Raw genomic sequence first — 14596 nt, forward strand, 5'->3', positions numbered from 1 at the left:
TCTCTGTCTCTCTCCCCCTCTCTCTCTCTCTCTCTCTCTCTCTCTCTCTCTCTCTGTCTCTCTCCCTCTCCGGTCTTCGGGGTTTTCCTACCGCCCGTGAACGCAGCAGCAGATGAGGCAGGTGTGGTCGGGACTCTTTCCGACCGGATCCGGGACCCGACGGACCTGAGCGGGCCTGACCGGACCGAGCCTGACCGGGCCGACAGCACCGTGGACCGCCGCTGGCCGAGCCCCGGGCCCGACGACCGACCGCGGTGAGTTTCAGTGAACGAGGCCGGCTCAAAGTTTCTCCGGCTTCACCGTCCTCCGGCCGCTGTGACCGGCGGGGCCAGCGGACAGAAAGCTGTTTCCGTTCCGCCGAATCCAAGAACGACTTTAGAAAAAAACATCTGCGTGTTTTCAAACGGAACGTCGGTGAACAGTTTCCCAGGAAAGTGAGAGATGACCGGGCGGATTTCGGGCCGGACGTTTCATCGAACCGTTAGCCGTTAGCTCGGAAACTCCAACAACCGAACTACAACCAGATTAATAAAAATAATCAGATTACATCTGATAATCCGCCGAAGTTGGACTTCATCGTTAATCCACATCAGCTGATTTAAACGGCCTGACGGATTTTTACACCAAACTGCATTTAAATTTCCCGCAGAAACAGAAAACAGGTAAATGTCTACAACCCGTCTTTTATTGTGTGAGCTCATTTCTGTTCATGTGCTGAAAAACACAACAGTGGTTGTGTTTGTGTTGCTCCATCCTGTTTTCATGGAAAAGTGTGCAGCTTAGCTTTAGCCGTTAGCTGCAGGATGAGGAAGTTGTGTTCAGTGAGTCAGCTGCTGTTTGAAGAACTGGGAGGAGGAAAAGGAGCAAACACAGTAAACACTGATCAAAGATGAACTGTGAACTTCTTTATCTTGTCTCCTTCAGCTCCTTTTAAAACAGGAAGTGAAGCCGACCAAACGAGGAATGGGTGACCTTTCATCCAACCACCAGAGGAACTGAGGAGAAGGGAGCTCCAGCAGATGTGACCCCGGCTGGAGAGCGGCAGTTCCTCTCTGGCTCTACGAGGGATGGAGAATAACTGGATTTACCAGCAGCCGTCAGGTCAGCCGTCCATTCGTGTGTCATCGCAGACCTCTGTGAAGACTCCGGGGGAACGTCTGGAGCGGGAAGTCCCTTAAAGTTGGGTGGAACTGGAACTAAGGTGGAACCGTGCGGCCGCTCGCAGCTGTCAGGCATGAATCACAAACACACGGCTGAGAAGAAACGCTCCATTCTCTGCTGGCTGCTGTGGTTTCACCCTGAAACCAAAGAAATGATGTGAACACTTGAACTAAAACTTGGAGGATAAATCAAAACTAAAAAGTGAAGTGACCCAACTGGAAATGTTTAATCAGCAACCAAGCGTCACCTGTGATTGTTGGACAAACCTGAGTGCCGCTTTGAGCTTGTAGCTTTGGGACACACGACCAAACAGACGGCAGTCGGAGAAGAAGCTCCTCCTATGAAACTGACTTTACTTAGAAATCCAGCAGAAGGCCGTCAGGATGGCGGGAAAAGACTACAATCATCTCTTTAAGCTGCTCATCATTGGAGACTCCAGTTAGTGCATTTTGAGTGATTAATAAGCTGAATCGTTCTGATTTACCTGCTGGTGACCTGAAGCAGCCAAACAGATCAGCTGAATAATGCTTTTAAAGTGGGGGCCTCATTACTTGTTTGTGTTGTCGCAGGAGCAAAAACAAAAAATAATCTGTGGTGTTTGTTGGTCAGAACATTTACTGTCAAAATGACCGATATTTGAACGGCTCCAGTCTTTTATTTTGAAGGGCTCAGTGAGGCCTGCTAGATGTTTTCAATTCATTGTTGATCTTTCAGTGAATACAGTTCATTGAAGTGAGCACGTCCTGCTCTGACAGCAGCCTGATGTCGGTGATCATCCTGCTTTAAGACGACATCTGTGACCTTCAGGCCGCGTTGTTATCAAAAGACTAATCCGATTCTCTGTTAATGAAACAGCAGAAATATTTATCAGGTCAAGAGAAGCTTGTTAGAGTGAAAGTCACAGAAGCAGAGCAGAACGCTTTTTGTTCTGGACTCTACTGGTGTTGGGGCAGTTTAACACCCGTGTCTCTGGGACTGTCCCGCAGCTGGATCCAGTGGAGGAGCTGCAGGTTTTTGTGAAGCGGCTGAAGCTCCAGACGTCAGCAGACCTGAGCTGAACGCTGAAGCTGATTCTGTCTATTTTTAGAGCTGCAGCAGGAAGCGCTGAGTCACTGGAGCTCACCTTCCTGCAGGAAACACTTTCTGAGCTGTGATTAGATTTCATTGTGCTGCTGTAAACTCCACGTTGGTCAAAGCTCTGCAACCTCACGTCAGCTGGGACTTTGTCTTTTCTGTCACAGAAACATCATTCTGAAAACAGAAACACACTGCAGCAGTTTAATATGTGACCCAGTTTTACGGGCCATTTTCCACCATTTAAAAAAAAACAAACCTGTGATTTAATCCACCATCGATCGATGACAAACTTTGCGTTTTTCCTGCTGGTATTTATTCCAGTCAGTTCATGTTCCAGTTCAGGAGGGTCATTCAGCAACATAAAATTTAGTGAGTCTTTATGTGACTCTGCTGTTCCTCCTGACTCGGCCCTCCGTTTCTCTCAGCAGGTCATTTAAATTACTTTTACAGTTCTTAGTGTCAGTTTTAGATGTTTGACCGACTGAACTGCTTTGTCTGTTTCTAACTGCTCTGTTTTTCAGATGTGGGGAAAAGCAGCCTCCTCCTTCGCTTCGCAGACAACTCCTTCTCTGGTGAGTTCCCGCCACTCAGTAAAATGAGGCGTGAAACTACAGGAGACATTTTATCACAGCGAGTCATCTTATCTCCGGGGTTCTGTTCAAACCTGTTAGCAGGCAGATTCTGGGGAAGGGTGGAGAAAAACGACCTGGGGCATTTTATTTCAAATGACAATCATCATCAAAGTTATTTACTGGATCAGATTTAAGGTGAAGGGCTGATCTCAATCAGAAGATGGAGTTGATTTTTTAAGAACCAGAAATCATCTCTGTAGTTTTACATCTCTTCTCCAAGAAGAACGTGTCTGTCAGCCAATCAGAAGACAGGATCTGAATCTGAAGCTCGCCTGACTGTCTGTCTGTCTCCAGGCAGCTACATCACCACCATCGGCGTTGACTTCAAGATCCGAACCGTGGACATCGAAGGCGAGCGAGTGAAGCTCCAGATCTGGGACACGGCAGGCCAGGAGAGATTCAGAACCATCACTTCAACGTAACCTTCTTCTGCTCAGGAGTCTTGGTCACTTTAACATGAGCCTGCTGGTTCATCAGTCTGGTCTTTCCCGCTCCAGGTACTACAGGAACACCCACGGCGTCATCATCGTGTACGACGTCACCAATCCGGAGTCGTTTGTGAACGTGAAGAGATGGTTGAATGAGATCTCCCAGAACTGCGACAGTGTCTGCAAGATCCTCGGTGAGTCAGAACTTCAAGTGAAATCAGACTTACTAAGACTCTCAGACCTCATGTGGACCTGGACTCTGGGTCGGGAAGGGAAGACAAAGTTTGATGATGATCGGGGGTCAGAAAAAGGGGAAATGTCCCTCCTCCCTGATGAGTTTCTGTCTCAGTCTTCAACACAACATGATGTTCCATTCAGAGGAGAGGAGGGGTTAGGGGGCGGGGCTACTGTGTGTCTGACAGACCAGACCACCCAATTGGGATCGAGTTTAAAGCAGGTAAGAGCCACCTTGTCTTCCAAATCTGGTTTTGACTGGGTAAAAAAAAAAAAAAGAAGATGGCTGACAGTTAAAGTTAAGTCAAGAAGACATACAGCGCGACTTGTTAGTTTTCCTCTCTTCAGTAAAATAAGATGTATTTAAAGTTCAGAGATAAAGTTCTCGCTCTCGTCTTCAGTGGGAAACAAAAACGACGACCCTGCCAGGAAACAGGTGGATACCCACGATGCTGTGCGCTTTGGGGAGTCGGTGGGCGTTCGTGTCTTTGAGACCAGCGCCAAGGAGAACATCAACGTGGAAGAGGTGACTTTTTCACTATTCAGATTGTGTTTCTCCATTTTCACATGAAGCTGTTGTGCTGCTGGTGACAGTTCTGTGTTTCTGGTTCTGTGTCCAGATGTTCATGGCCTTCACCCGCATGGTGCTCCGGGCCAAGAAGCAGAGCCAGAACAGAGCGGAGAGGGAGCGAGAGCGGGAGAAGGACACGGTCAACATCAACGCCCAGAGGGACCGAGACCGCAGGAAGAGAGGGAAGAAGTGCTGCTGAGACACAGACGGACGCCAACACCACTTAACCGCTCATCGCTTCACAAAAAGGATTCTGGGAAACTGTGCCTTAGGAGATAAGTGTTGTGCGTTTAACCTGACGGTTCAGTCCGTCAGCACCAACTTCACGGCCTGATGAGTTCGCCAGTTAAAGGACCATTTTGCTCTTTTGTTTTTTAGCTCGTGTCTTACAAGTCAAATTAAAACACGTCTTGGAGTTTTACATTTTTGATCAGTTCGTGATGTCATGATGTTTTTTTTTTTTCCTATCTGCTAATGTGGTGACTTCAGTGCATAAAGTGTCAGGGAATCGGCAAAAAGGGCCAATCAGTTTCCAGAGAGACATTGAGTCTGCAAAAAAAGAGAAGAAAATTCCTCCCAGATCAAAACAGACGTGACATCCGACACAGAACGTCACGTCTCCGGGAGAGGATCAACCTGAAATCTGCTTCCTCTAACATCCACAAACAAGAACCTTCAATCAAAAATACTATTTGCTTTGATGTTAAGTGGTGAGACGTCAGTTGTGTAACTGTGATGAAACAGCTAAGACAAAAAAATCCCCGACACTTCTTTGGTCCTTTTACTCAACTGTAGTTGAACCACTGTTGTGACTTTTCTTTACCACTCAAAGGGAGCTGGATGCAGCTGTCACTAAGTCGTAACTTTGACGCACTAACAGTGTGATGAGTGCAGCGCCTTATTTCACTCAGATGAGGCCAGTAATCACAAGTCTGTGTGTAACCTGGAGCCAAAACTGTCCAGTCATTAGTCAGTTGTTTGTGTTTTTTTGTAAATCTGTTAATGAGCAAATGTGTCTAAAAATAAAGCAATAAACTCAGTTTGAGTTTGTTTGTTTCAGAGAACATTTCCTCAGACAGCAGAATGTCGGCTTAACGTGTCTTCGGTTAAATTTAAGAAATCTAATCCAACAGGTTAAACTCAACTCAGCTCCTGCAGGCAGAAGAAAACATTTTATTCAGCAATAACTGAAAAAAATGTTTTAAAATACAAAACCCAGATTTTTGTTCATTCAGATAAATGTTTTAAAATTCAAGGAAATGAAATCATTATCAGTAAAGTTTAAGGCTCTGCAGACCCAGAGTCCAGGTCTGAGTTTTGATCTAGTCTGTAGTGAAGGAAAGATGAAGACTCGAAGTAAAGGCAGCAGCAGCTCAGTGTAGAAACAGTGACAGTCGTCTTTTAATATAAAAAAGTAACTTGTAGCTTCATTAAAACATTTGAGTTGTGAACAGGAACAATTTCAGGATGTTACTTGTAACTGAACATAAATCTGCAGCTGCAGAGACTGAAGTCCCTTAAACAACCTCATTTCCAGCTGTTCCCCTGACAACATCTGGGCAGATGGTGAGGAGGGTGGAAGTGCTTTTATTCTGAAATTCTGACTTTTCAATGGGCCAGCCTTCATAAGATGATGGTGCATTCAAATTGACAGGAAAATCCAGTTCGGCAGGCTGGTGGGATTTCACAGTCCAGAATATTTTTACCTGGAGGCCGAGAGAAAACGGCATGTCCCAATGTCCCACAGCACTTGAATGTAGCTCCTCAGTTGGACTTGGGGAGTCTGTAGACGCCCGCAGAGACCATCAGCTGATGCTCCCTCACCTTCCTCTGCAGGAAGGCCTCCAGCTCGTTGACGTCCATCTCCGTGACGACGGGTCCCGTGGCGACGAACATCCGGAGCATGGAGTGGATCCGGTCCAGCGTCATGCTGTCGAGGTTGGTCAGCATGGCCTGGATGTAGGCCCAGAACAGCTGCACAGACAGAAGGCCAGTGTGTTCAGAGGGGGCTGTGTGTGTGTGTGTGTGTGTGTGTGTGTGTGTGTGTGTGTGTGTGTGTGTGTGTCAGCACCTGCAGCTTCTCCTCCCTCTGCTCAGATTGGGTGGTTGTGTTGGAGTCTCTCTCCTCATCGCTGTCGATCAGCATCACGCCTCTCTCCATCTTCTCCTTGGACGAGCCCGTCTCCACCACGTAGTAGCGGCCACCCGCCTCCTCCCTCAGAACGCCATGCTGCTGCCACAACGCCAACTTCCTGTGCACCAGCTCCTTCGGGGCACCCAACTTCATGCTCAGATCTTCAAGCGACCAGGAGCCTGACGGAGACCAAACCTGTTGTTGCTGTTTTTGTTTACATCTCACAGCTGTCCTTTATGGTCAATCTAACCTAACTGATAAATCCATACTGACATGATGTTGGTAAATATCCTGATTTGTGCTTGTTGCTATAGTGATCATGTGACCAGCTCTAGATTTACCACATGATCTGAAGCTTTTTTGTTAAATTCTGAGATGAGCGGCTGTACTTTTGTCCTGGAAGTGCAGGATGATGGCGGCGTGGATCGGGGAGACGGTGAGGTTGGTCAGCGTTCGGTCCTCCAGCTCCACGTCCAGAGTGACGGAGCCCAGGTGAGGCTTCCAGCTCAGAGTCCTCATGGCCTGAAACACAGACCACAAACTGATGTTACCGGGCCCAGAACGCTTCCTTCTGACAGCAGCAGGTCCACTCCACCTTGAGTTTCTCGTAGCGGTGCGTGTAGGCCTCCATGGCCTGGCAGACGAGCGGGGGCAGCTCCAGCTTCTCCTCCTTCAGGGGGGGCCAGAACTCAGAGGACAGGATGATGGCTGACAGAGACAGCGGGGGCTGCTCCTCCTCGCTCAGCCTCGACTCCTCCTCTCGGATGTTACTGTTGATCCTGCGAGAATCGGCCATGTCCTGGAGAGAGGAAGGAGGTCAGTGATCCATCCAGACTGTGGATCTTTCACATCTACATTTAAATGTTAAACTTTTGTATACATTTTAAAGAAACATTTTTTCCTGGCTTGTTTAAAACATTTTTATTATCCTGTGGTGCATCTTACTTTCTCCTTGCGATAATTTCTCCAGTAAAACACAGGAGATGAAAACAGACTAAAAGTTTAAAGGTGTTAAAACGACGACGTGCTGACCTTCAGCATGACCTCACAGTAATGCATGTGGGACTCCCCGAACCGGAGCTTCAGCAGCTCCACGTTACGGATCTCCCTGAAACAGATCAGAGTCTTCAGTTCATCTTAGGCTATAAAAAAAGAGCCATCGGCCTGGTGAGCTGAGGGACTCTGGACACTACAGTACCCATGATCCCTCGGCTCCAAGCACCTGGTACTTTGCTCATAGTTAAGTGGAACTTTCACGCGTTAGCCTGAGTTCAGACCTGGCTGTGTTGTAGTTGAGCTGGTGCAGCAGCCGGTCGGCCAACACGGCTCGATACTCGTCGATGAAAATGTCCTTGCTGCCGTAGATGCTGACCAGAAGGCTGATGATGTCAGACGAGCGGCGCTTTGAGCCCATTTTATCTGACATGTTCAAAAGAGACACGTCAGTGACACCCACCCAACTCAACAGCAGCATCGATTTAGGATGCGTTCACTGACCTGGTACAGCGTCGGTGGGGTCTGGAGTCCAGTCGTCTGGGTGGTTTCCTTCCTCATCGCTGTCCTGCATCTCCAGAGTCACTGGGTCGCCTCTGGACAGCTCGGATGCCAAGTCGGTGCAGCCCTCGGCGTCTCCAGTGAGACCGGCCACGATCTGCCGCACCGTGTCCTCCCGTGTCCTGGAACGCACCACAGAAACTTTAACCAACATCCCGAGCAAACCTGTACAAAGTCTTACATTCCTCTCTTGAAAAATGTACTTGGAATTTGGAGTCCAAAGATCAAAGGTCATTCCATGTGATGTCAGAATGTTCTGTAAAACTCTGGCAGGCACTGACTCAGGAGGACACTCTAGTTTAAAGACATATCAGCTGACTCAGATTCTGCCCGATGAATAACTGACACTGACCGGAGGTACTTGCGGATTGGCTGGCAGGCGACCTGCAAAATGACCATGGAGGGGTCCAGCTCTCTGAGGGCCTTGATGGCCGAGATGTAAACAGTGAGGATATCAGACGTGTGGACGCCTGAGGACAGACAGACGGACAGAGACTCAGTAAAATCCTGCTTCACGTCACTGACACTTTCAGACACTCGACACCAACCCGGATGCAGGAGACGACTCTCAAAGGCAGATTTTAACGAGGTCAGGAGCTGCTGTCTCTGATTGGTCCTTTCAAGACAGAACTTCAGATCTTCGATGGCAGCTTTGGATTCTGGGAAATCTGACAAACAGAAAACAACTTGGAAATAAACACACAGGAACTCAGAACAGTTTGTTGTTATGTCCTATAAATAAAAAGGTAAACGCTCTACAAAACGATTCATTAAAAAGAGAAACTGTGATCTAAGATTGTGACTTAGTGGGACATAACCAGCTCTGCTCTCGCTCACCTCTGATGATGCTGAAAAGCTCTTCGATCCTCATGTTGACGTAGATCCTGCAGAAGAATTGGTGCATGTGACATCTCCACTGCTTCAGGACGGAGCTGGTGGGTTGGCCGGTCTGGACACTGGGAGCAGTGGGAATCCTGGGGACGGGTACTGGGCCGCCCTCTGAATCGGCCTCGCTCGCAAACACCTTGCTAAGCCAGCCCAGGACCAGCTCCAGCCACTGCTCTCAGAAACAAACACACAGGCGTAAAAATGAAGCTGCAGAAATGAAGTTCCTGATTGACAGTGACGGTTTGTTTTACCTCCTGGAACTCCAGCAGGAAGGAGCACTCGTACTCGCCCCTGCAGTGCTGCTCCATTCGCTGCTCGATGAGTTTGTGCAGGATGGACGTGACGGCCTCCGAACTGACCCACTCCAGGAGCTGGAGCCTGGATCTGCAACCACATTCAGAAAAAAGACACTCCTGATCCTCACTGTAAACAAACGTGTCACGACTGCCTCAGAATGAAATCTCCACCAGCTGCTCCTCTAACTGAATCAGCCTGCTGTCTGATGGAGGACTGAGGCCTTTTACTTGTCTGAAATGTGCAGCAGGAGTTTATTCTTTTTATTATCGTTCCATTTTTCTTCTTTTTAGCAGCTTCCACATGATGACAGAGTGTTGAACAGAGAACACTCACAGGATGTGGCTCAGCTCCTGTAGTTGTTCCAGTGCTGCCAGACACCAGCACTGCTGCACTGGAACCCCACAGCCCGGGCAGGCCCCTCCCTCAGGGCCCTCAGGGGCCTCGGCCCCGTCCTCGGCCTCCCCCTCCTGGTTCATGTAGACCGAGAAGGTCCTGCTGTAAAACTCTAGCACTCTCTCCTGAAGGACGGGTGAGGGGGAGAACAGGAGGTGGGCCCTGATGATGGTGAAGGCCCGCTCCTGAAGGCCCCTGGGTCCGGGGCCACGGAGGCCGCCCCGACCTTCATCCTGCCAGGTCCCCAGCCGCTCCAGACCACCTAGGAGGAGAAGTGGGGCTGTTTGAACACTGCAGCCGAGACTAAAAACTAAAAACTCCGGCCCCACACAGCTGGTAGACGTACCCAGGAAGGGGTCCAGCCGGTCCAGCAGGGTCCTGAAGGCAGTGAGGAGAACCCAGGCCCGGCCTCTCTCGTCCAGCTCATTCTCCGGCTGTTTGAGACCGGACCAGAACTCGGGGACCACAGAGGAGGAAAGACGCATCTGCAGGGTCTCCAGCAGCCAGCCGCCCAGCAGCTGGTCCAGATTCTGACCACACAGCAGGGCCAGGGAGTCGGACAGGCTCCGATCTGTCACCGAGCAGCCGGGAGCAACCTCAAAGTGGACCAGAGATCAGAGTTGGTTAGACCTGTTAGACCTGAGTGGACCAGACAACAAGCAACCAGCTGTTCCATTAAAATCATGACAGTTAGTGTAGAGGCGTGGACAGGTCAGTGACATGACCCGAACCTCGAATAAAACTGAGGGGCCCAGACACCCGGCCCCTCTTTGGGCTCCACCGACTCACCAGAGCTGCTGTGACCGTCTCCCAGGCATCAGCGACCCGGGAAGGAGCCCCGGATCCGGAGGGCTCAGCCGAGTCCGACTCCATCACAACTTCCTCCATTTTCAGAACACTTAGTTGAAGAACAGAGAGCCAGCTGATTTATTTTGCACACAGACACTTCCGGCTGCTGTGTGGCGTTATGACGTCAGATTCATGTCTGGATAATTAATCAGCGTGTTCGAACCGCGCGTTCATTTCTTCTTCTAGGTTGGAGGTAAGCGGAAGCTCAGCAGCTTTATTTTGAAAATTCACCGGAAGTTTTTTTTATGAAGCGCATAGTTGTCAGGTTCCTCAGAAAATGCCATCATTGCACCAGGATGATTGTTCTAATTACGTTAATAGTCATGGATTTCATTTAATAAGGTAAAGAAATCCGGATGAGGACAACTAGCTGCCATGCTACCAGCATCAAGCTAACTGTGTTACCACTTCCGGTTTGTTTGGCGACTACAAAAACAATCAACACAGCGTATTTAAATACCAAAACGCGTTAACAAAATCATGATAATGCTTGTCTCCTAAATCTTGTGTGTGTGTTTGTGACTACGGTGGCTACACTGAGAAACGAAAACTTTATTTCACGAATTAAATCATATTTAGAGTCCTGACTTCCGGCCAATATATTCAAAATAAATGTAGGACGTCAACGATCGCGGTACTAAATTCCATCTTGTGGTTAATTTATTTCCTCTAATCCTGTTCCGTTCGTCCCTTTAAAATAAGTAAAGTTAACTCAAAACACGTTTTCATGGTTACATTTCTTTAAATAAACTCTTTCGTCAATTGATATTTAAAATAGGACACGATTTCCGGTGAGGACCTTCAGAATAAAGTTTCAAAGGAAGCGTAAACCTCGGCTACGGGAATATGGCGGCTACGCTCGTTACGGAGGTGACGTCGTTCAGTTTTCTAGCTAGTTACGTGATATTTTCCGGCGTGTCGACTCGGTGTTACGACACCCAGAGCCGGGTTCGTCATGGCAGCGGAGTGCGAGTGAGTTTGTTGACATCGTGTGTGAATTGTCCCGCAGCAGCCGCTCACCTGTCGGCTTTCACCTGCAGGCGGCTCCTCCGCCTACATCCGCCCAAACGTGTCGGCTCCGGCGGAGCTAACGAGCTAACAGTGTGTGAGCTAACAGGCTAGCGTTAGCTCGGTGTGTGTGAATGATAAAGAGACGAAAAACGGCTGAAAATGAAACATCCGGTTTAACTGGTGCGCTTTTGTCCTCCGCAGCTTCCTGTCGGAGATCGAGGTGCTGCAGTCCATCTACCTGGACGAGCTGCAGGTGGACCGGAGGCCGGACGGGTGAGCCCTCAGCCCGCATGGATGACACTGATCCACACTGTGGCGCTCAGGTGGCACCTGCCTGTTCTCCCTACGGGCCACCGTACTGTCACCAAAACACACCTAAACTCAAGTCTGAGATCAGCTGCACCAACATCTGTCAGGCCACAGGCCTTTTACCTGTCACACCAGACTACATTCATTATTTGCTAACTTGTGGAGGACTCAGAGAGCTCTGATAAATCAGCACAGTCTGTGAATTAAAAATTAGGAACGGGCCCAAAATGAAAGCTCCTGAAACTTTGATGGAACGGGTCTTTGTGTTTAGGCAGAGATGGTGCAGAGTGTGAACACAGAGCAAACCGTTAGGCCTCTTCAGTCAGCCTCTTCTGGTCTGTCTTTGTGTTTGAGGCTGCTGCTCCGGTCCTTCACATTGAAGACATATTAACTCTGTTTGGTTCACTCAGCCCCCCCAGTCTACATCAGCCTGCCTGTCAACACCAGACAGGAAAGATCATCAGTGTCTCTTAAATTTCTGCTGAAAACAGTATTTCCTCCTTTTTCTGTGAACGACTGTGAGATGCTCTTAAGAACGTTTCTTTAGAGTTAAAGTTATTATTACTGTCCAGGGGATGGGAGGTGAGTCTGGTCCTGTACCCGTCCACAGCAGAGGATTCTGTCTCCCAGTTTGTCCGACTCACCCTGACTTTGACCCTCGACCAGCAGGTATCCTCTTTTAAAGAAGTCTATATTGTTGTCATTGTCATTGTGCTGATGAGTCTTTCTATCTACAGTACCCCTCATCGTCTCCAGTCATCTCCATTCACAACCCACGAGGACTGTCTGACGATAAGCTGAGCAGGTGATGACCGAAGCTGTGTCACCATCCTCTGAGCTGGAGCTTCACATCAAACCTCTAATCATCTTCATCCTGTTTCTCTTAGTGTCCAGAAGTGTCTTCAGGTGGAGGCTCAGTCCTGTCTGGGGTCACCGGTGTTGTATCAGCTCATTGAGGTGACTTCACTGTTCTCATGTGATTTCAGGATGTGTACAGTTTGTTCATCTGTGGCACTGACATGTTTTTTTTTTTTCCTTCTCCAGAAAGCAAAAGAAATCCTGACTGAGAGTAACATCCCTCATGGAAACTGTGTCATTTGTCTCTATGGATTTAAGGTGTGTTTTTCACGTCATTTGTTATTTATGAAGACTGTTCGTTACCTTCGTCTGCTGATGGATATTTTTCATTATTCTCTTTCTTTAATCTCTGAATCAAGAGAGTGGTTGACAGATTCATCACTAATAAAATGACACTTTTTGGGGGGTTTGCTTGAAAATGAAATATTTAAACAGCACTCTGGGTGTGGCTCTGACATGTGACATGAGACTATAAAATAATAATCTGTCTTACGTTTTGTTCAGAGCTCGTTCTGCTGAAAATGTGACCAAAAAGTAAAACAGTTAAATGTGTTGAGCGTCTTCATGGTTGGCTGTAACTGACTGTCCTTGTCCTTTGTCTTCAGGAGAGGGAGACCTTCACCAAGACAAGCTGCTACCACTATTTCCACTCCCACTGCCTCGGCCGCTACGTCAGCCACTCTGAGAAAGAGCTCCGTCAGCGGGAGAAGGAGCTGGAGGAGGACAAGACCAGAGATAGAGCCGACTGTCCGGTCCGTTGTCGGTCACCATGTTGTCTGTTAACAGCTGTGGTCAAAGAGACCCTGAATCCTCACTGTGAGTCCTCCTACAGGAACTGACGGTGGTGTGTCCGGTGTGTCGAGAGCCGCTGGCCTACGATGTGGATCAGCTCCTGTCGTCTCCGGCCCCACAGCTGCCCGAGGTAAACCAGCTCCGATCTCGTCTTGATTTCTACCCCATGAGTTCTATGACCATCACTCACGGACCTCCCTGTTTCTCTTCAGCTGGACGAAGCAGCGATCGACTCAGACTTTCAGCAGAAGTGGGTTGAACTCCAGAAGCTTTTGGAGCGACAGAGATCTAAAGGAGGGATCATTGACCCAGACGAGGAGTCTAATCGTTTCCTGATCTACATCAATCAGGTGAGTTGAATCAGAGAGTAGATTTACTGTTAGTGTCCCCTGCCGTTGTTCATATTTGATGTTGAAAACATTTATGGTGATTCTTTCCAACTCCCACAGACTCCATCTGAAAATGGGAACCTGGACATAGACACGTCCCCGGGCCCTCAGGGACCTTCTGCCTCTAATGCATCCTCTGAGGACTCTGGAGTTAGAGTGGACAACTTCACTCCTGGACTGTCCAACTGCAGAGGCGGTCCAGGCCACAGGCGTCAGAACCAGGGGCGGGGCTCGAGGAGAGGGGGCAGGTCCAGACCTCAACACGTGAGGGCCAACCCCGTCACGGAGCAGCTGGACAAACTCTCTCTGTCCCTGGACTGCACCGAAGGGCCGGTCAGACCTCCAGCTCAGGGGAATCATGACCATCAGATGCAAGGCCAGGACGCCTTCGCCGAGCGGCAGGTCTCTGCAGGCGATCTGTCTGGGGGCAAGCCATATGTGGAAACTGAATACCAAAAGGCTGCTGCAGACTCTGGTGGGGGCCGAGGCCATCGTGGAAGGAGAAGGGGCCCCCACCGCTCTGCCACACACAGTGGGGGCCCTGGGCCTGCACGGTACCACTGGGATGGGCGAGCTTCAAGAAGCCGGGGAGGGGCCTACAACCATGACAGCAGGAGAGGTGGCGGGCCCCCCCGGGGTCACGGCAGGGGTTTCCATCAGAAGGTGGTGGAGAGAGAGGGGGGGCGAGAGGAGGTGCTATGACAAAGGGCACCAGGAGGGCCGATGAACAAACGAGTGTGTGCCTCCATCTTGAGTTTGCTTAGATTAAAGCCCTGCAGCAGAAATGACATTCACTGTGACGTCACTTCCTCCTTTAGATCACCGTCCCCCTGGTCTCTGATTGGCCCCGTCTTACACACTAATATCAGACACCGATGGCTGTTGTTTTTTGTTGTGATGCAATATAACTCAAAAGAACCACTAATTAAATGTTCTCTGGACATCAGTTTGTCGCAGTGTCTGTGTTTGGTCTTCTCTTAAGCAGCAGAAGCTCTGACTTTTACATTTTGAATATAAGA

At 49.1% G+C, this 14596-nt stretch overlaps 3 protein-coding genes across 8 annotated transcripts; 2 read left to right on the forward strand and 1 right to left on the reverse strand.

Moving 5' to 3' along the window:
- Window positions 1-42: 42 nt before the first annotated feature.
- On the forward strand, window positions 43-5143 carry LOC115047293 (ras-related protein Rab-35). Of its 3 annotated transcripts, XM_029508113.1 has the most exons (7): window positions 54-662; window positions 925-1599; window positions 2760-2810; window positions 3165-3288; window positions 3368-3492; window positions 3934-4058; window positions 4153-5143. In XM_029508113.1, the coding sequence occupies exons 2-7, from the start codon at window positions 1545-1547 to the stop codon at window positions 4300-4302; spliced, it is 630 nt and encodes a 209-aa protein (XP_029363973.1). In that variant the 5' UTR covers window positions 54-662; window positions 925-1544; the 3' UTR covers window positions 4303-5143. The 3 variants fall into 3 exon arrangements, with proteins under 3 accessions (XP_029363970.1, XP_029363971.1, XP_029363973.1); XM_029508110.1 differs by lacking the exons at window positions 3934-4058; window positions 4153-5143 and having other exon boundaries at window positions 43-662; window positions 3368-3914; XM_029508111.1 differs by lacking the exons at window positions 3934-4058; window positions 4153-5143 and having other exon boundaries at window positions 43-254; window positions 3368-3914.
- A 339-nt stretch (window positions 5144-5482) lies between these two features.
- LOC115047024 (anaphase-promoting complex subunit 2-like) lies at window positions 5483-11526 on the reverse strand. 3 transcript variants are annotated; one of them, XM_029507654.1, is made up of 15 exons: window positions 11239-11526; window positions 10159-10267; window positions 9716-9965; window positions 9310-9631; window positions 8931-9063; window positions 8629-8848; window positions 8340-8459; window positions 8144-8261; window positions 7735-7913; window positions 7515-7656; window positions 7270-7345; window positions 6833-7036; window positions 6627-6759; window positions 6175-6416; window positions 5483-6077 (listed from the first exon to the last, which is right to left on the reverse strand). In XM_029507654.1, the coding sequence occupies exons 2-15, from the start codon at window positions 10255-10257 to the stop codon at window positions 5868-5870; spliced, it is 2448 nt and encodes an 815-aa protein (XP_029363514.1). In that variant the 5' UTR covers window positions 10258-10267; window positions 11239-11526; the 3' UTR covers window positions 5483-5867. The 3 variants fall into 3 exon arrangements, with proteins under 3 accessions (XP_029363514.1, XP_029363513.1, XP_029363516.1); XM_029507653.1 differs by lacking the exon at window positions 11239-11526 and having other exon boundaries at window positions 10159-11223; XM_029507656.1 differs by lacking the exons at window positions 5483-6077; window positions 11239-11526 and having other exon boundaries at window positions 6276-6416; window positions 6579-6759; window positions 10159-11224.
- On the forward strand, window positions 10481-14517 carry LOC115047026 (E3 ubiquitin-protein ligase RNF25-like). Of its 2 annotated transcripts, none has more exons than XM_029507658.1 (10): window positions 10481-10560; window positions 11431-11502; window positions 12111-12207; window positions 12276-12343; window positions 12426-12495; window positions 12583-12654; window positions 13002-13148; window positions 13229-13318; window positions 13401-13538; window positions 13638-14517. In XM_029507658.1, the coding sequence occupies exons 1-10, from the start codon at window positions 10496-10498 to the stop codon at window positions 14277-14279; spliced, it is 1461 nt and encodes a 486-aa protein (XP_029363518.1). In that variant the 5' UTR covers window positions 10481-10495; the 3' UTR covers window positions 14280-14517. The 2 variants fall into 2 exon arrangements, with proteins under 2 accessions (XP_029363518.1, XP_029363519.1); XM_029507659.1 differs by lacking the exon at window positions 10481-10560 and adding an exon at window positions 11066-11190.
- The last annotated feature ends 79 nt before the right edge of the window (window positions 14518-14596 follow it).

The sequence above is a fragment of the Echeneis naucrates genome, chromosome 8, assembly GCF_900963305.1.
Source record: "Echeneis naucrates chromosome 8, fEcheNa1.1, whole genome shotgun sequence".
NCBI classification, from domain to species: Eukaryota; Metazoa; Chordata; class Actinopteri; order Carangiformes; family Echeneidae; genus Echeneis; species Echeneis naucrates.

Bases quoted from the DNA above. Each gene is read 5' to 3' on its own strand.
- LOC115047024 (XM_029507654.1), bottom strand. From the start codon at position 10,257: ATGGAGGAAGTTGTGATGGAGTCGGACTCGGCTGAGCCCTCCGGATCC. The intron at 9,632-9,715 runs GTACGTCTACCA...TTCTCCTCCTAG, and splicing joins CCGGCTGGACCCCTTCCTGG to GTGGTCTGGAGCGGCTGGGG. The intron at 8,849-8,930 runs GTAAAACAAACC...TTCTGAGAGCAG, and splicing joins TCCTGCTGGAGTTCCAGGAG to TGGCTGGAGCTGGTCCTGGG.
- LOC115047293 (XM_029508110.1), top strand. From the start codon at position 1,545: ATGGCGGGAAAAGACTACAATCATCTCTTTAAGCTGCTCATCATTGGA. The intron at 1,600-2,759 runs GTTAGTGCATTT...TCTGTTTTTCAG, and splicing joins GCTCATCATTGGAGACTCCA to ATGTGGGGAAAAGCAGCCTC. The intron at 3,289-3,367 runs GTAACCTTCTTC...TTCCCGCTCCAG, and splicing joins TTCAGAACCATCACTTCAAC to GTACTACAGGAACACCCACG.
- LOC115047026 (XM_029507658.1), top strand. From the start codon at position 10,496: ATGCCATCATTGCACCAGGATGATTGTTCTAATTACGTTAATAGTCAT. The intron at 10,561-11,430 runs GTAAAGAAATCC...TGTCCTCCGCAG, and splicing joins CATGGATTTCATTTAATAAG to CTTCCTGTCGGAGATCGAGG. The intron at 13,539-13,637 runs GTGAGTTGAATC...CAACTCCCACAG, and splicing joins TCCTGATCTACATCAATCAG to ACTCCATCTGAAAATGGGAA.